The following is a 19,555-nucleotide window of genomic DNA, read 5'->3' as shown; positions in this document are numbered from 1 at the left end:
GATGGGCGTCCTGGGATTCCTGGGCGCAGGGTTGGTTCCGCCTTCCCAGGTTTTCTGTCGTCTGCCGCCCTGGGTCTCTGGGCTGTGCAGGAGGCCCCACGACTGGATTTAGGAAGGCTATGTTGTTGGCGTCCTAGAGAGGAAGAGTCTGGAGGAATCAGCTCAGTCTGGGGCCTTTCGTCCCAGGCAAGGTGGTCCCAGGTCAGGCGATCGGGGTCCGGTTTGAACCCCAGCTCTGTGATCCCGAGCAGACTTCCCTTCGCTGAGCCTCAGCTTCCCCATCTGTGAAGTGAGGATGATGACACCTACCCCATTGGAGCCAAGACTGCCAGGTAGCCTGACTGACATCCAGGCAGTCTTGTGGGGTCTCAGGGACTAAGGGCTTGCAGGTGGGTACCAGTTCTCCACACACTGCTCCCTCCAAAGCCCAGGAAACCTTGCACCCTCAGCCCTCTGGGAGACTGGGGTCAGGGGTACAGTGACATTCTTTACTTTTAATGTCTTTATTAATACAGAAAACATACACTAATTTCTCACAATACCAAAATAAATTAGAATTTGGGCCGACTGCTTCTAACACTGTTCATTAAAATAGTATTTAGTTATTCCCTGCTCGAAATGATTCATGAAACAAATTACTTCCACCATCACTTTATCTTTTTTTTTTATGTTTCATGGGATAATTTGACCCTTAACAAAATCCAGTCCTTGTGTTAAGGATTTTTCTTACCTGGCTAGGTTATAGTTAGAGTGGGAAAATATATTTGCATTTCATCAACAGCTTATTTTAAGGTGATTTTATCTGTTTAATTCTCAGCTTTGTTCCAAAGAGGGAGAGGTGGTGACAGTCTCTTGCCCACTGATATGTGCCAGACAGAGTGCCAGGCATGGGGGCAGAGGTGAATCAGACGACAGCCACCTCTCACCATGAGGGGTGACTGAAAGTGTGACTGGACTACAGGTAATCCTGGCCTAGGCAGGTGAGACCAAGTGTTGTATTGAGGGAGGGTTCCCCTAGCGTGTCTCTGGTCACCTCCACAGGTGAGTTCTACTGTGGCTTGGAGGAAACTGTGATCCATGGAGGACATGTGGGGCCTGGTCCCCTCATTTTAGCTCAGCTTCCAGGATAGAGAGGTCCACTCCCTGCAGCCTTACAGCTATTCTGAAAGGTTGGGATAAAAAGAGGAGGTGGAGGCTGGGCGCAGTGGCTCATGCCTTTAATCCCAGCACTTTGGGAGTCTGAGGTGGGTGGATCACCCGGCGTCAGGAGTTTGAGACCAGCCTGGCCAACGTGGTGAAACCTCGCCTCTACTAAAAATACAAAAAATTAGCCAAGCATGGTGGCAGGCGCCTGTTATCCCAGTTGCTTGGGAGGCTGAGGCAGAAGAATCGCTTGAACCCAGGGGGTGGAGGTTGCAGTGAGCCAAGACCATGGCATTGCACTCCAGCCTGGGCAAGAAGGGTGAAACTCCATCTCAAACAAACAAACAAACAAACAACAACAACAACAACAAAAAAGGAGATGGGAGAAATAATCAATGGAAAAGACCAGAATGCAGAGAACGTTGCCAAATGCCAATTTACAACCTTAATTTCCTGACCAGATTTGACCCTTTGGTGTCTGTGGTTCTCCTCCCACTCACACACGTGCTGGTGGCCTTCCTTGAAGGGAAATAGGAGGGCCTCCCTGTCCCCGGTCCTGAGGGATGTCATTCTAAGCATGTTTTACACTGGACGCTTAAGCCTTTTCCTTCTTGTGCCCTCCATACCGCTTCAGGAAAGCTTGTGCTCTCTCTGAACCCTGTAGCATGTTTTCAGAGGCTGTCGGTTGCCGGATTCTGCAGTGAGCTGTGGATAGGAGGGAATTCAATAGTGGGGCTCTGCCTTCCCTGTCATGCAATCATATGGTGACGTGAATAAAACCCAGGGAGAAACAGTTTCCTCTAACCAATGTTCTCCTTGAGGTTCTCCCTCTGTTGAAAGCTCTAAGTACTGCTCCATTTCCTAGAGTCCAATTCCTGACTAAAGAAGAGTACAGGCCGGGCACGGGGGCTCACGCCTGTAATCCCAGCACTTTGGGAGGCCGAGGTGGGTGGATCATGAGGTCAGGAGATCGAGACCATCCTGGCTAACATGGTGAAACCCTGTCTCTATAAAAAATACAAAAAAAAAAAAAAAAAAAAAAAATTAGCCAGGTGTGGTGGCAGGCGCCTGTAGTTCCAACTCCTCAGGAGGCTGAGGCAGGAGAATGGCATGAACCCGGGAGGCGGAGCTTGCAGTGAGCCAAGTTTGCACCACTGCACTCCAGCCTGGGTGACAGAGCGAGACTTTGTCTCAAAAACAAGAACAAAAACAAAAACAAAAAAAGAAAGAGTACAAATGGGCCGGGCGTGGTGGCTCACGTCTGTAATCCCAGCACTTTGGGAGGCCGAGGCAGGCGGATTACCTGAGGTTAGGAGTTCAAGACCAGCCTGGCCAACATGGTGAAACCACATCTCACTAAAAATTAGCCAGGTGCAGTGTCGTATGCCTGTAATCCCAGCTACTTGGGAGGCTGAGGCAGGAGAATCACTTGAACCTGGGAGGCAGAGGTTGCAGTGAGCCGAGATTGCTTCACTCACTCTAGCCTGGGCGACAGGGTGAGACTTCGTCTCAAAAAAAAAAAAAAAAAAAAAAAAAGAAAAGAAAGAAAGAGTACAAATGGCCAACAAATACATAGGAACATGATCTACCTCATTCGCAACCAGAGAAGCCAATTAAGATGGTGATAATACGATAATGAGCAGTTTGACAATTTTAAATGTGCATAATCCAGCAATTCTGATTCTAGAAATGTATAAAATCATTGAATCAATGTGTCAAGATAAGTGTGTTAGGGTATTTTTGAATCACTGATTCTAACAGATGTCCCTTAGTATGAGGTTGTTTAATAAGTTATAAAGCATGTATAGACTGGAATGCTACATAGATTAAGGAACTGGTCGCCTCATTGTTTCCTGCCTGTTTCACCAAAACCCATGTGGTCCTGGCCTCATCTCAGGCCCTGCCACCCCTGACTCTCATGGCCAAACGCTGGACATCCCTGCTGTGGGGGCTGAGAACAACCCAGGGACAGGTACCAAGAATGTGAGGAAGGGTAGGGAGGCACTGAACAAGCAGTTCCAAAGGAGTGATGTGTTTCCCGAGGTCTATTCACAGAAGGCTACTCCAGAACAGCCTTCTGTGGATCCTAGCTATTCTGGTGTCTGAAGAGGGTATCAAGGCCGGGCGCGGTGGCTCAAGCCTGTAATCCCAGCACTTTGGGAGGCCGAGGCGGGCGGATCACAAGGTCAGGAGATCGAGACCACAGTGAAACCCCGTCTCTACTAAAAATACAAAAAATTAGCCGGGCGCGGTGGCGGGCGCCTGTAGTCCTAGCTACTCAGGAGGCTGAGGCAGGAGAATGGCGTGAACCCAGGAGGCGGAGCTTGCAGTGAGCCGAGATCGTGCCACTGCACTCCAGCCTGGGCAACAGCGTGAGACTCCGTCTCAAACAAACAAAAAAAAAACCAAACAAACAAAAAAAAGAGGGTATGGTAAACCTCACTGGGTCTGGCTGAATTCCTGAATTCCAGGCAATGAGGTTAAAAAAAAATTCTGCCCAGCATCTGGGTCTTGAGGTGGATGCTGTTGTTTGGGGAACCCAGCACCCATTCTCCCTCTCCCTGGCAATAATGTCAGTGTTCCTTTGGGCAACCACTGTTTCATACTTCCAGCCCCTGAAGTTCAGGTGAGGCTGGCTCTACTCCTCGGTTCTAGATGTAGCTACTTCCAAGCAAATCCCCAGGACTTCTGCTAGCATTACTAAGACGAGTTCTCTTCCTCCACTTAAGCCCTCCAAGGACATGTGGGCAGGGTGGTGGGGACACAAGCCACAAGGGAAAGTGCAGGATCCTGTGTTAGTAGTGGCTGAGCTTAGGCCAGGCCAGACAAGGAGAGGGAGGAGATTCTGGGCCCTGGAAGGAGAGTCATATAGAGGAGGCTGCCATGTTGAATGGATGGAGATGACAATTTCTAAGGTTTCCTGAGGCAAAAAGACCAAGATAAGGCTGGGGTTGGGGGGAGATCTGTGCAGCAGGAGCCAGGCGGTAAAGACAGAGTAGAAGAGAAGGCCAGTATGGATTTTATTCTAAATGGCCTTTGCATAAAAGCCACCATAGAACAGTTTTATTTATTGATTTTGTTTTTATTAATCCTCCTCCGAACACAGAACACATAATTTTACTGGTTTTTTTTTGTTGTTGTTGTTGTTGGTGGTGGTGGTGGTAGGTTTGTTTGTTTGTTTGTTTCTTTTTAGAGACAGGGTCTTACTGTGTCACTCAGGCTTCAGTGCAGTGGCAGGATCATAGCTCACTGCTGCCTCTAACTCCTGAACTCAAGCGATCCTCTAGGATTGGCCTCTGCACTCAGCCTAGAGTTTTAATTAGGATAAGTCAGTAGTCTGATTTGTGTTTTTGGAAGATCACTTTGGATCCAGGGTGGAGAAATGTATCGGACACGGGGACAAAGTCAGAAGTAGAAAAGCCCTTAGGAAGAGGAGGTGGTGTTCTTGAGGAAGGGGATAGTGGAGAGGGACAAAGTGTGAGAGTTTAGGTGCTCAGATACAAGGCAAAGGCCTGGGAGGAGTGCGGTGAAACGCTGAATAGCTTGGGCTACTCCACTTCTGTGAGCCTCAGTTTCCTCTTCCAAACAGAAATAATATCCACTTCATGAGGGTATGTTTGACAAGTGTAGTAGCTTAGAGTATTGTTTTTAGTTAGGTCTAGATTTGGATCTCAGGTCTGGCAGGTAACAGCTGTGTGATCTTATGAGAGTCAGTTAATGATAGATTGTAGCCTTTATGGAGCACTTGTTATGTTTCAACCAACAGAACTCTCCCCAGACTAGGATACTTATTCTAGCTTCCAGGGGGGTTGGGCGGGGACAAAAGGGGGTGGTGGTGAGGAAGTACTGTGGAGACAGCAAGGCTCTTGTCCAAAGTCCTACTAGTAAATGCGGAGCCAGGATTTCTCTATCACGTTCCCCTAACTTTTCTGCGCCTAAAACTGGGATAACAATAATACACTTCCCTGTGTGGTTGGGAGCATACAGAAAGGAGTCTGGCACATAGCAGGTGTTTATTAAATTATTATTAAAATTATTATTATTACATTCTTTGTGTTTTCCTCAGGTTTCGCATAGAGTGAGCATCACTTGGACAAATCCTTTAGATTAAAAAAAAGATCTAAGTGAGGGGGAAAAAAACTGCAGCTGCCAGAATCTCAGCGGGGGCTTGGGGCGTGACCAGAGGGGCGTGGTCTACGGGGGCAGGGTCATGACTGGAGGGCCAGGCTGTGGGGGTGGGACCAGCACACGAGGACTGAGGACGGGGGCGGGGCCCGGAGAAAGGGGCGGGACCCGGGCTGGCGACGCATGCCCAGTGCGGTCCCCTTCACTGCCGCCGCAGCCGCGGCCACCGCCCACTCGGGGCTGGCCAGCGGCGGGCGGCCGGGGCGCAGAGAAGGGCCTGGCTGGGCGAGCGCACGGCCATGGCCCCGTGGCTGCAGCTCTGCTCCGTCTTCTTTACAGTCAACGCCTGCCTCAACGGCTCGCAGCTAGCTGTGGCCGCTGGCGGGTCCGGCCGCGCGCGGGGCGCCGACACCTGTGGCTGGAGGGTAAGGCGAGGGCGGCGGGTTTCTTGCCGTCGCCAACTCGCGGGGGACGCAGCGCGCACAGGTGCTCGCGGGGAGACGAGCCCGCGCCAACCTGTCTGCTCTTCGCGGGGTCCGCGGCCGGCCCGGGTCCCACTCCTCCCGCGCATCCTCCTGGTTTCCCTCCCGGGGCGCGCGTCCTCCGGCCCTGGTCGGGAGGAAAGCGGCTGCCCGACCCCGGCTTTGTGTTGCTAATGAGGTGCGGCCGCCGGCCGGGGTCCCATTCAGAGGGCGGGCGTGAGGGGCGGTGGGGCTGGGCTGGGCTCCCCATTCTTTGTTCTTGGCCCGGGACCTCCTTCGCCCCAGGGCTGCGTGTCCCGGGCTGGGATCCCCGGAGCCACCCGGACCGGGTTGCGCTTTGGGGAGGGAAGGGGGTATTCTCTCGGACTTCCAGTCCACAACTCTGCCAAGGCCCGGGCGACCGGAGAGGGGACCTGGAGCACCGGGGAGGGATGCGCCCCGCTCTCCTGGTAGCTTTGCTTCTCCTCGCCTGGGGCCGTCACCCCACTCCTACCCCTCCTCTGACTCCGGGACCTCCTGAGAAACTTCGCCTCTCGGTTCAGCCCTTCGTCTTGTGAAGGTCTCGCGGCTGATATCCTGCTTCCCTGCTTCGAGTTGCGGATATTTTTCCCCCAAAGGGCCGCGTGGGTGTCACCTGGGTGAGGTGCCTGAGATGAGGCTGGAGAGGTGCCCAGACTTTCGCCGTGTGAGTTGAGCCGTCTCCCTGGAACCGAGCGCTCCTTTGACACTGTCTGTGCGCAGGTCATTGCCATCCCCCTCTCAGCTTCCCAGCTCCCTACCTGGGCTTCTGGCCTTGGGCGGCCCCAGAACCCGGAGATTATGTCCGTCTGCCCCGAGCCTCCCACTGAGGCCAGGGTGGGCCCGGCGTCAGGGAACTCACGGCCTTAAGCCTTGTGCAGAAAACGCAGGCTTTGCACTCAGACAGCAGGGACATGACCTTGGCTCTGCTCCTGGGGAGCCATGAGCCTCAATTTCTTCATATGAAAAATGGGATGAAATGAGAATTTCCTTAGTGCTGCTGGACTGAGGGATAGGTATGGAGTGGTTTGCTTAGGCCAACGTTGACCTCTTCTGGATGGGTCTAAACAGCCTCAGCACAGTCAAAACCTAGGACATAACACTCCGTTAGGCACACAGGCTGGTGCCTCCAAGCTCACTTGCCCCACAGTCCAAGAAATGTGGTGCAGAAAACCAGGTGTGAGCCAGACAGCTGGGATGTCTTCAGACTCAATAGCTAAGCTATGGAGACAGCTATGACCCCTCCTCTGCCTCCGCCCCCGCCCCCTCCCCCGCCCCCTTAGGCTCTGTCATTCCTTCCTAGTTGAGTAAAGCATCACATTTTCTTACTGTGTTCCATTTTAGTAAAACATCACTGCTCTTGTTTTATTGTTTAAAAAAATTTTAGTAGCTAGCAAGTTTCCTCAAGGCTAATCTCATGTTGACTTATGTATGGATCCTACTAGAATTTTGGATTTAGACTCCTGTTGGCTTTCGAATGACTACAGTATCATCACAGGCGTTTTATTCTGAGTGTTCATGTGATGACATAGGTAAATCAGTCCGATTTGCTGTTTTGCTGCAGTTGCCAAGGTGGCTTCTTAGGCCACTGTACACAACTCATGAAGTTTTAATGCTGTGGGGTATGGTAGTGCTCCCACGGAGCCAGGCTGGTGATTTTCTTCTACCTGTGCGAGTGTGTTCTCCTCTCCCAAACCTGCACCCTCATAGGATGGTGGCTCTGTCCCAGTCACCTCACACTCATGCTGACCTTTTCTCCACCACAACCCCTAGCTGGGGGTGACTTTTCTCAGCTGCTCCTGCCTTGGCCCCACCAATCCTTTCCTTGGGTCATCTACTTTCCTCTCCTGGAAGATCATAGAGACCTCTGGGCCATGTTCCAGTTTCCAGGCTCATCCATGCTGATACATGGTTCCTTCTTTCCTGGATTTGCTGCTTGGTGCATTTCATGGACCCAGTTTCCCCACATGCTTTGCATTCCCACCCTTTCCAGCCTCACCCCCTGCCCCTCCCATCCTGTTCCTAACTCCGGATGGATGCCCTCTGTGCTTCCAAGACATGCTTTTCCCTCCTCCCAGGATGCCTTTTCCTCCCTTGAGAATTCCTTGCCTAGCTTAAGACTCAGTTCAGGTGGTGCCCCCTCAGGGAAGCCCTCCTGAATGCCATGCCCCTTGCTTTGCCTTCTCATGCAGGTCCTTGCACTTTGGTCTCACCAGACCATTTTGTCAGTATTTGTTCACTTCTATGTCTTCAGACTAGTTTCTTTAGCCAGGCACTGAACCTCATCTTGGTGGCCTCAAAGCCCTGTAAATATTGGCTGAACCAAATTAGACCTGCTGCCTTCCTCCTAAATCCTGTATTTCTTGATAGATTTTAAGAAGTAGAGGCAAAGATCAGGGCATCAAGGTCCATTGTCTTTGCAGCAGGCCTTTGCATATGCTGTTCCTGCCTGTGTTCCTTCACTTTACACCTCCGTAGCTTCCCTTCTCAGCCCTAGCATCACTTCTGCAAAAAATTGTCCCTGTCCACACCTCCCTAGGTCATGTCTTCTAGAAGTTGCTCTGTCAGGGAGTCAGCTAGAAATTACTGGTACACAGTGACTAGAGTATTTGATTCATGTTTGGGTCCCCTACCAAATAATAGGTACTTAGTCCGTAGATGTTGGCCTCAGCTCTAAGGTTGCTTGCAGTGGGGCTATAGGAACATAAAAGAATAAGGGTCGACTATATGTGATGCAAATCAGAGGAGGCTTCCTGTGGGCCTGGGCAATATTCAGAACCTGAGAGGGGGCAGCAAGGTGCAGCACCAAGTCCTGAGAGACCGAATTTGGGTGTGGAGCAGAGCTGAGCAAATGACCCTGTTGATCTCCAGGGAACATTTGTTTCAGGAACCCTTGCCCTTGCAGAAATGTGTATTTTTGTAGGACTTGCAAGGTGACTGCAGCCAGCTAACCCTCTGCAGCCCTGCTAACAGACCCTTCGGGCTGCTCCCAGAGGAGCCAGGGGCTGGCCTGGTTTAAGTGGTCAGGTTTCACAACCTCCCCATTATTAGTGGAGCAGTTAAGAGGCTGATACCATCTTGAACACAGGTCAGTGTTTTAGAAATGAGTTGTGGGCACACTTCCTCAACTACTTAAAAAAAAAAAATCTGTTAGGGTCCTTGCCAGGTAAGGTTGCTGTTTGAGTAATAAATACTGTGTTCGCAAAGAAGTAATGATTTGTAAAACCTCCAGAGGGACCGCCATCCTCATTTACACTGGCTCTTGCTTCTAGAGAGTGGAATGGTTTTGTGTGCAACTAGAGGCAAGTTTGGTTCGTAACTTTAATTGTGTCAGTCACTTGTACTGAAGTTCTCCCTCCCCTTGTCTTGCTGGTCTAGAAGCCTTTTTATGGAACAAGGAGTTAGGAATCTACTCCCACAGGTTTTTATTTAATGGCTTTTCCTGCAGTGGGGGAGGAGGGAACATTTCTTGCCTCCTTACCTAAATGGGGTACACCTTCTCTGGTCTATTATCCCTGGAACACAATTCCTACTCCCCCTGCAAAAAAACACTACTTCTTCAGGAATTCGGGAAGGCAGGATGCTGGCATCATCTTTACAATGAAATGCAAGTTTCCCATTTAAGGCAAATACTTCATTGCAAAAGGTAGGAAGGAATAGGGTGGTACTTGGAAAAGAGAAGTTCCAGCTGGTTAAAATTTAGGTTCCTGATAAAAGTCCAATCCAAGAATTATCCTTGGCTGTGGGCCCAGGCATGTTTATTTGATTCTGAATTGGATGCATTTTCATTCACTTGCAGCTCATGGCTCCCAAGCCCACATCTGGTCTGCCTATCCTATGGCCATGTCGTCCATGTTATAGATGCTCTTGTGTCTGTTACAGAATTCTTGGTTAAAAAATTACTCAGCCCTGGCTGATACATTTTTTAGAGAGATGTTTTTATAAGCAGTGCAAAGCTTTCTTCCAGCCTGTTTGCCTAGTTAATTGGGAACTCTTCTGGCCCATGTCCATCTTTCTTGAGCAGCCCTCCCTTCTCTCCCCACCCCAACCCATCCACCCAACCCCAAGCCCCTGCAGTGCCTGGGGTATTGTGCTAGTTATTAACTTGGGCATATAGCTCGGTGACCAGGAGACCAGCAGTTACTTTTTCTCCAAGTGACACCCAGGGCCTTCCAGTATCAGAATTGCCTCAGGAGCTTGTTAAAATGCAGATTGAAAGCTAATGGGATCAGAGTGAGAGTGAGGTGGAGCCCAGGAATTGGCATTTTAACAAGTTCTTCTGAGGATACTCATGCTGTAACCAGGATGAGACCTGTTTTTTTTAGAGGACAGGGGTTCCACAATCCAGAGAAGGGGAGAAGACACATTCTAAACATTTAAAATCAGAGTTTGGCTTTAAATTATGTCACTGGCCTTAGAGAGGAATGTGAAGACTTTCTCAGAGCCCCGACCAATAATAGGGGTCAGGCTGGATGGGGACTGTGAGGACTGGGGGGGTGGGGGGGGGCTAGTTTGGGTGGGTGCCTCTGGCCTGGGACTGATGAGGAGGCCTGGAGGGAAGAGGACTTGACACTTTCCCTGGGTTCCTCCCTAGAACAGCTGGGTTTGTCTGAAAACAGTCTCAGGAAGGAGTAGCAGAGGATCCAAATCAGATTCTCGGCAGTTCAAATCTTACAACTTCCCAACAAAGGAAAGAACTGCTAATGCTTTTAAGTATTTTTCATGCTTCATTTGGCCTAAAACATGTTTTTTTTTTTTTTTCTTTTTTCTTTTTTTAAAAAGCTTTCAAGGCTTTTTCCTCCTCTGTCCCTGAACTTTTTATATACTGTGGCCCAGCAGATGTCTGCTCCTGCTGGGGCTACCCCATCAACAATTTCACCGTCCTCCTTCATTCCACGCTGCCTCTTTATTTATTTATTTATGTATTTATTTTGAGATGGAGTTTCACTCTGGTGTCCAGGCCAGAGTGCAGTGGCGCGATCTCAGCTCACTGCAATCTCCGCCTCCCAGGTTCAAGCGATTCTCCTGCCTCAGCCTCCTGAGTAGTTGGGATTACAGGTGTCTACCACCACACCCAGCTAATTTTTGTACTTTTAGTAGAGACGGGGTTTCACCATGTTGGCCAGGCTGGTCTCGAACTCCTGATCTCAGATGATCTGTCCACCTTGGCCTCCCAAAATGCTGGGATTACAGGCGTGAGCCACCGTGCCTGGCCCCCCACTGCCTCTTCAGCCTGCTTCTGATGGATGGGTTTTTAGGCTTCTAGAAGCTTGAGCCTCCACCCTTGATTTGTAAGAATGTGGGGTGAGGAGGGGGCTCAGGTATCCCCAGGAGCTTGACAGGTTGAGAGGTGCAGTGGCCTTAGAGCAGACCTCTCTCTTGCCACTCTGCCCTGGTCGCCAGACCTTTTCCATTTCCCATCTGCCCCCAAATTTGGAGAGCTCCTGCCCTCAGTCAGCCGGGGGGCTGTCTGAGCTGGAGCTACAGGCCCCATCTCCAGCCAGCCAGACTTGCCCAGCCAGTGGGAGGCATTGTCCTCCTGGGCAGTGTTTGTCTTGGCTGCTTGGATGTTCTGAATGGGCCTGACACACGATTAGGTGACTGATGGCCTCCGAAACACATTGTCTCCTCTGGGGCCCACAGCCTTTGAAGTTCTTCCCGGTGGGAAGTAAAGAGACTATTTGCTCTATTAAAATGCCTTGGTATTTCCTCTGTTTAACCACAGGCCACTTCCCCTCTGCCACTCTAAACCCGGCAGGGCCACCGGCTGATTGAAAAGACACAAGCCCTCAAGTGATCACATCCTATTGAAACAGATAGTCTTACTGCAGATTAAAGCTAGGGCCAGTCTTGAAGAAACAAATCCAACGGGGGAATCTTTGAGATGGCTCCTTATCTTGCTCAGAATGTAGTCTGTTGAACAGAATTCACACTTGAAGTCCTGAATGCATAAATGTAAATGTGTTTTTTTTTTAAGAAGAGATATCGACATTGTAAATTAAGTCAGTGTGTGTTTTATCTATATATGGCAGGTTAAAGCAATCCAGTCAACAATTTCTCGTTGTGTGAGTTGGAAACCCTTTGGTGTCTGGGAAGGGCATGATGTCTGTTCATAGAAAACCACACCCTGCTGCTTTCTCTATTTGCAGATTCTATCTGTTCAGTCATATGCTGAGAAGTGCAAGTAAGAAAGAAGTCTGTAGCTTAAATAATACCCAGAATATCTCTGGGGAGACTCCTTCATCCTTTCCCAAACAATATATTAAAAGAAGATTTTTAATTAATAACACCAGGCAGGAAACTAAAAATTGAACAATTTAAAAAATTATCTACATAACAAAAACTCCATTTGTACCCTATTTTTGTGAAGTGGCCTAAAAAAGGAATAGCTATTTCTACTAGAGACTGTTAACGTTGATGTTTGCAACTCCGTTGTTCAAGTATCCATGATAAAAATGGATTCCCTTTTCTTTGGTTCCTTGTTTGGAAATGTTGGGTGAAGGTGGATGTAGCTAATTAAGGCTACAACATTTAAAGGGGGGATTTAATAGGTACCAGCTGTCCTCAACAAATCACTGGGTGGACGACAAAATAAAGATGTGATGTGAACACACATGTAATTCTCTTCTAAAACGGAAATGGGCTCATAAATTTTCTGATTTAATAGTGTAAATGAAAACTACCTCTACTGTGCTTATTTAAGAAGCATTCGTTTTATGGTAAAAGTAATGCTAAAATGTCTTATTTGCATATGGCTGGCACCTTAAGACTTGAAAGGGCAGTAGATGGCAAGTATTATTGGAAGCTTAGTAAATTGTAATTTTATTGTACCTTTCTTCATTACAAACCTGATCTAATAGACATTAATCATGAGGCTTTTCATTAAAACTACTGCATGGTAGGGAAGCATGTTTGAACATACCAGAAAAGCCATATAAAATTCAAGTATCAACTTTGAAAAGGGAATGGAAATTGGTAGCATTAATTAAAATGTTTGGATGGATATTTACATTTCACACATTAAATGAATACTTCATATGAATCCTTTTGAAATCATGAGGGATTAGGCCTTAAATACAACTTTTTTTCAGATGTAAAAAGTACTTTATTGCCTTCAAAACTAGGAGTTTTTCTGAGTGTTCTGTTTGGTCAGTTTTGTAGATCTTTTCCCCCCATCGAATAGTAACCCTTTAAAAAATCCTGGCAGTGTCCCCAGACTTCTGTGCTGCGATGGACTGTTTTACTCGAGAGTGGGAGGGTTAATGGGACGAAGGGAGGGCTTCCTTGGAATGAAGAGGTGGGTTTTCCTGAGATAGGCCATATGGTTTAGAAATCCTTTCCCTGTGATTTTGTTCTGTCCGGGTGATTTCTGGTTTCTCCTCTCCCGAAACGGCCCCCTTTTATCTGAGGAAAATGCAATGCAGTACAGACCAAATGTAGCAGCAGTCCGCCGCCTGAGCAGGTCCCTGTTGAGTGACGGTTTATGGCCCCTTCCTCTGGAGTGTGCACATTTGCTCTGGGTGGAGCACAGGCACTCACACGGTTAGGATTTATTGTAACTGCTCAGCATCTGAAGCTCAAAAAGACTTATTTGGAGTGAGGAGGCAGGAGACACTTTTTTGAGCAACCACCCTGTGTTAAGTTGTGGGACCAGTCCCCCATCCACAGTGGCTGCCTGTCTGGGCCAGGAGAAAGACAAAGGAGTAGGGGCCTGGATAACAGGGAAATTCAGAAAGGATTCTGGGGCCACAGTACCAAGCCCTCTCAGTCCTCTCTCCACACTTCCCTGCTCATTCCAGAGAAACCTGAACGGGCTTCTGCTGCTCCTCAGCCTAGAACTGCCTCTGTGAAAAGCAGTTTGTTGACATTCAACTGTCTGAGGCCTTGCTTGAGGCCGTCTTAGAACTCTGGCTTTTTAGGCCATGTCTCAGTTGGTACCCAGTAACTCTGGCTTCTTGCTCTGCCTCAGTTTCCCCTGCTTTGGAGGAGGCCCCCTTTTCTCTGTGAGGCTTCTCCATACCACTCCCTAGCTTTCCCTTGTGCCACAAAGCCTGGCCGACCCTATCATCCCTCCGGATTTCGTGAGAACGTGTCCAAACATTGCAGTGATGCATTGAGGAACAAACAAATTTGATGTGTTTATAAAGAAGAAATTGAATTTGAGTGGTTTGTGGGAGGCTTAGATGAAGAAGACAGGTCTTACCAAAGGGACTTGGAGCAGGGCCTGACCAGTGAGTGGACCTGGGCGCTGGGGGGACAGTTTGGGCAGAAAGTAAGATGTGGGCAAAGCTGGAGAAGGGTGGTGGGGGGATGGTAAGGTTGAAGATGTAGGTACTAGATAACAGGGCACCTTGAAGTCTGCCTGTGTGTGTTCTGTCAGGAGTGGTGAGGCTTGGAAGATTTCTCCAACAGGTGAACGGTTTGATAAGAGGGACACTCAGTGGCCATTCATTGGGTGAATATTGGTGCGTTCTGCGTGTTAGGTCTGATTTCTAGAGCTTAGATTTTATTTTATTTCCAGAGACAGGGTCTCTGTCGCCCAGGCTGGAGTGCAGCAGTGGCATGATCATAGCTTATTGCAGTCTTGAACTCCTGGGCTTAGGCAATTGTCTTACCTCGGCTTCCTGAATAGCTAGGACTACACGCACGTGCCACCAAGCCTGGCTAATTTTTTACACTTTTTGTAGCGATGGGGTTTTATTATGTTGCCCAGGCTGGTCTTGAATTCCTGGCCTCAAGCGATCTGCCCACCTGGGTTTACAGGCATGAACCACCATGCCTGTCCAGAGCTTAGATTTTAGTAGGGGAGACAAACAGGATAATGAAATATCAGACCTGACCATGCTGTTTACAATAGCAACTTGCTGCTCACTCTGTCCTCTTTTCTTCACTTTTTCTTTGCAGAAGTTTTCACCATGGGACATACATAGTATTTTCTTTGTCCATCCTTTTTCCCCATTGCAGTGTCAGCTCCATGTGGGCGGGGCCTTTACCTATTTTGTTCCCTTCTGCATCATGAGAACAGTGCCTGGCACATAGCAGGTTCTCCATACGTGTTTCTTGAATGACTAAGCACTCTATGGGAAATTAAAATGAGGCAATAAGAGCAATGGGTTTTTGCAAGTAGACACTCTCCAATGGCCTCTCTGAGAAGGTGACGTGTCAGTCAAGCAACTATAATAAAAGTTCCTCTGGGCAGGGAGTGGTGGCTCAGGCCTGTAATCCCAGCATTTTGGGAGGCCAAGGCAGGCGGATGACCTGAGGTCAGGAGTTCGAGACCAGCCTGGCCAACATGGTGAAACCCCATCTCTATTAAAAATACATAAATTAGCTGGGTATGGTGATGTGCACCTGTAGTCCTAGCTACTCAGGAGACTGAGGCTGGAGAATCACTTGAACCCAGGAGGTGGAGGTTGCAGTGAACTGAGATGGTGCCATTGTACTCCAGCCTGGGCAACACAGCGAGACTCCGTCTGAAAAAAAAAAATTGAAAAAAAAAAAAATTTCCTCCAAAATTGTTTTCTTAACATTGGTTAATCATGTGGCAGTTAGTGCTGAGAGTAGCATAAAAAATATGCTTAATTTATTCATTCACACCACAGTTCTTGGCACTCCTGCCAGGGGCCACATACTGGTTAGAAGCTGGGCTTCAAGCCAGGTTCCCATTCATAACAGGGAGAGTGTGGGCTGGTGTTGTGTGGGAGCCACACCTGGCCGTGTCTGTTGCTTGAGGGGGTTGCTTGGACTGTCCACTTTACCCTGCACTGTGGATGAGAAAAATGTGAAAAGTTACTGCTAAGCCCCGACTAAGCATCCTGGTTTTGGACTTTCTGAAACGACGTGAACGGAACAAATCTCACTCTCTGGCAGCAGCCCTCAGTTTGTATGAAACTTTGTCTTTTTCACAGGGGTGCAGGTCTCGTTTTTTGTTTGCTTCTTTCCCCTCTGGTGGTGAATGCATTTCATTTTCTAAAGCCACTTGAAGGTCTGTCCGTAATCAGAGGTGCTCTTTGCCGTCTTTCCGGGGCTGCGGATTTGCTGGCCAGCTGTGGAAATGAGTTTTTGCCCAGCTTTGATTTTCATGCCTTGCCTCCCTGTGGGAGGAACTAGATATTTCTGATCTTACCTCTGCTCATATTCAGATCCAGCCAAGCAATCAGTGACTTCCCGGGCTTTTTTGTGGGAGACTGTGGGAAAAGTCCTGGTTGGCTGGCTATGAATTAATGAAATCCTTAGAAGGCTTCACTAAAGATAGCTCCTGTGGCTTACAAAAAAAAAAATGGCATTGCCTTTTTAATTTGAGAAGGAGGTCATGGAGTTTTACTAAAATTAAGCAGAAAAAATGTAACATCTGGTTGTGCTGGTGGAAGACTGCTTCAGGGCCTCTGGAGCTATGAGTTCCCAGTGCCGGCATGCCCAAGGTGACTGTCACTGGCCTCTATAGTGCTGCTGTGGACAGGCCGCCTCTCATTGTTCTCCTCCCTCGGTTTTGAAGTCATTGAGAGACAAATTCTACCTCCCACATCTTTTCACTTGAGCACATTTCCCATCTACTGAGCTTGCTTCTTTTACTTAAAGGGTCACACATTTTAAAAAGTACAGAGTTTCGAGTTGGTCAAGACTAGTGTAATCATTGCTTTTATCTCATTAAAAAAGGATGGGAGTGGATAATGGGGGAGAATTTGGGCAGCAGACCAGGGAACTTTTAAAGAGTATTAAAAAGTTTTTAAATTAGTAGGAATTCTGATAAGAGGAGAATGGTAAATTGCTGGAGAAGAGTTTTAGGGAAAGGCATACAGGAGATTTTAAATGGATCTATGATGTGTGTGTGTGTGTGTGTGTGTGTGTGTAAATTTTTTTTTTTTTTGAGACAAGGTCTCATTCTGTCACCCAGGCTGGAGTGCAGTCATGCAATTATAGCTTATTGCAGCCTTGAACTCCTGGGCTCCAGCAATCGTCCTGGCCCGGTCTCCTGAGTAGCTGGGACCACAGGCATGTGCTGCCAAGCTTGGCAATTTTTTTACATTTTTTTTTTGTTAAGACAGAGTCTCACTGTGTTACTCAGGCTAATCTCGAGCTCCTGGCCTCAAGCCGTCCTCCTGCCTTGGCCTCCCAAAGTGCTGGGATTACAAACATGAGCCACCATGCCCTGCCTAGGGCATATATTTTCTGAAACGATACAGGAAGATGAAGTTGTTGCTATCCCAACCCCCCAAGCAGGCAGCTAGTCACCTGTACAAAATACAGGTATAGATAATGTATAAAATGTATATATAAATGTATATAGTGTGTAAAATGTATATATGTGATGTATAAAATACAGTCACCTGTATATTAGAGTCCCTTAAAGCCCCACGTGGGGATTCCCCATTATTGTGCTCTTTCTCCCATCCTTTGTATTCTGAAAATTTTCAAACCTGTAGAAGAATTGAAATAACAGTAAAATGAACACCCATTTCCCCTTTGTCTAGAGGTACCAGTTCGTAACGTTTTGCTACACTTACCTCACTTGTCCTTTTAATGTCATTCATAATTTCTTTCTGCATCACATTCTAGGGGGCAGACAAGGGTCACTCATTGCTTTTTGATGTCCTGTCTCTTTAGCCTCCTTTAATACAGAACAGTTCCTCTACCTATTTTTTGGTCCTTTATAGCCTACACATTCTGAAGAGTCAAGGCCACTTGTGTACACAATTTGGATTTTTTATTGTTTCCTTATGAATAGGGTCAAATATTTTGACAAGACCCCTCTAAAGGTGATACTGTGACTTTGTTGGATTTTAGGTATCAACTGGTAACAAATGTGGATGCAGTTTTAGCAATAAGAAAAATTTGTTTTTTCTGTGTGCAGTTGTTGTATTTAGAGATCTATGCTAATGATAGTACCCAGTTTAGTCTTGTGTTATTTGTCTTTTTAAAAATGCAGTGTTTCACATTAAGCCTTCCCTTTTACTTTATTGAGAGTCTAAGGAAAGTGCAGGATGCCATTTGTGCTATCCTGTAATAAACTCTTTCCTTAAAGATTGTTTAAAATCAACCACGCTCTCTCAAAATTAGGAGTGTTGTTTCTCAAGAATGCTCAAGGCTTTTGCTATTCACATGGGCTTGTTGCAGTTATAGATGTGTCGCCCTCAGAGACTGGGAATGAGTTCCTATTAAAGACCACTGTTTGGCCGGGGCAGGTTTACGGTTGACTGCTTCCTCACACCAAAATTCAGCCATTTCTTTCCTTTGTGCTAAAAAAACCTTGAACTTTATTTCCAGTAAAGGCTACTTTACCCAAAGCATATCCTCCAAGTTAGTTTCTAGCCTTTTAGTCCTGTGATTGCATGTTACCTACATTATTTTATTAGAGTCCCTTACAGTTTCATTAGTTTAACTTATTATCTTCTACCTAATTACATGGCTTTTCTTTCTTTCATTTTACTCCACTCCAGATTTAAGGGCCAAGACATGTAAAGTTAATATTGGTCATTTTTCAGAGTAAGTTAAAATGTCAAAAAGTGACAAGTTGTTATTCTTACAGGGTACCAGGGAAACAACAGAGACAAAACCTCCATCTTTTATTCATAAGTCCAGAGAGACTACGAGGGCGCAGGCAGGCCTGTGTGCCCGGCGTTTGTTCAGCTTTCAGGACTGGGCCTCCTCCCCTGCTGGCCATGAAATGTCATGCCGAGATGTAATAGTGGGACATTCAGCATCCAGAGAATGGTCCGCAGAGATTCAACTTTGCTTTTCATTTTCTTTTCTGGCACCGAGTCCACAGTCCCCTCTGTGGCCTGACAGTGAAAGGCCAGAAAGCAGCAATTTAGATGCTGGCAGAAATGGTGTGCAGCCTCTGCCCAGCGGGCCGGAGCTCCTGGGCTGGAATGCATGCTGGACACAAAGGTCGTGTGAGGGTATGCTTTGGTGGGGGGCAGGGGGGCATCTTGCCTTTGCTTGGTCTCGTTTGCTCTGGTCACAGCCGAGAGAGTTCTCATTTCTATGGCTATGCTACCTTTAGTTTTGTAGAAGAGGGAGTGCAAGGTGCTTTTGATTTCAGAAATTGCTCAGGGTTGACCATTTTTGTGTAGAGGGAGGCACTGCGGGCACAGTGCTGAGGCTGCGCAGCTCCCCAGGCTCTGACATTTCCTTTGGATGAAGAAAACATACACAGCATTTGCTAAACAAGCCTAGACTTTGATTTAGAGCAGTAGTTTTTGATTGGGGGAATTTGGGGAATTTCTTTCTTTCTTTCTTTCTTTTTGAGACAGGGTCTCTATCAACCAGTCTTGAGTGCAGTAGCGTGATCACAGCTTACTGCAGCCTTAACCTTGATTTGGGGAATTTCTGGAGACATTTTTGGTTGTCACAGCTAGGGTAGGCTGCTACTGGCAGTCAATGAGAAGGGCTCAGGGATGCTGCTAAACATCCTGAAATGCACAAGTCAGCCCTCCATGACAAAGAATTACCTGGCCCAAAATGTAGATAGCGCTGAGACTGAGAAACCCTGATTTAGGGGTCCCATCTTAGTATTTTGATTTCTCAGCCCTCTTAGCCTCATAACACTTTTCAGCTTCCTATCTGTTTAACAGAAGCTGCTGGTTCTATAAATCTGCACTCAGGATGAATTTCCATGAAACTCTCCAAGACATATGATTAAACTATTGTGGTGCTCCTTGAAGATATGCCCTGAATGCAACTTCTATTTTAAATGCAAAAGACAATTTTTTGCCATAATTTGATCAAAGTAGCATAACCTGTGCCTCTGTTTTTGTTACTCACTGATGGTCTGTGGATAACATTAC

General features: G+C 47.5%; 1 protein-coding gene across 1 annotated transcript in view; it reads left to right on the top strand.

The window, feature by feature from the left end:
- Positions 1-5,472: 5,472 nt before the first annotated feature.
- IL17RD (interleukin 17 receptor D) overlaps positions 5,473-19,555 on the top strand; it is a 76,362-nt gene continuing 62,279 nt past the window's right edge. The window contains exon 1 of the mRNA XM_001100582.5: positions 5,473-5,693. Coding sequence (XP_001100582.1) covers positions 5,568-5,693 — 126 coding nt within the window. The 5' untranslated portion in view covers positions 5,473-5,567. The remainder of the gene's footprint in view (positions 5,694-19,555) is intronic.

This window comes from Macaca mulatta, chromosome 2 (assembly GCF_049350105.2).
Source record: "Macaca mulatta isolate MMU2019108-1 chromosome 2, T2T-MMU8v2.0, whole genome shotgun sequence".
In the NCBI taxonomy this organism is placed as follows: domain Eukaryota; kingdom Metazoa; phylum Chordata; class Mammalia; order Primates; family Cercopithecidae; genus Macaca; species Macaca mulatta.
Note: the sequence above shows the minus strand (reverse complement) of the source record. Positions and strands in the feature narration are given on the sequence as shown.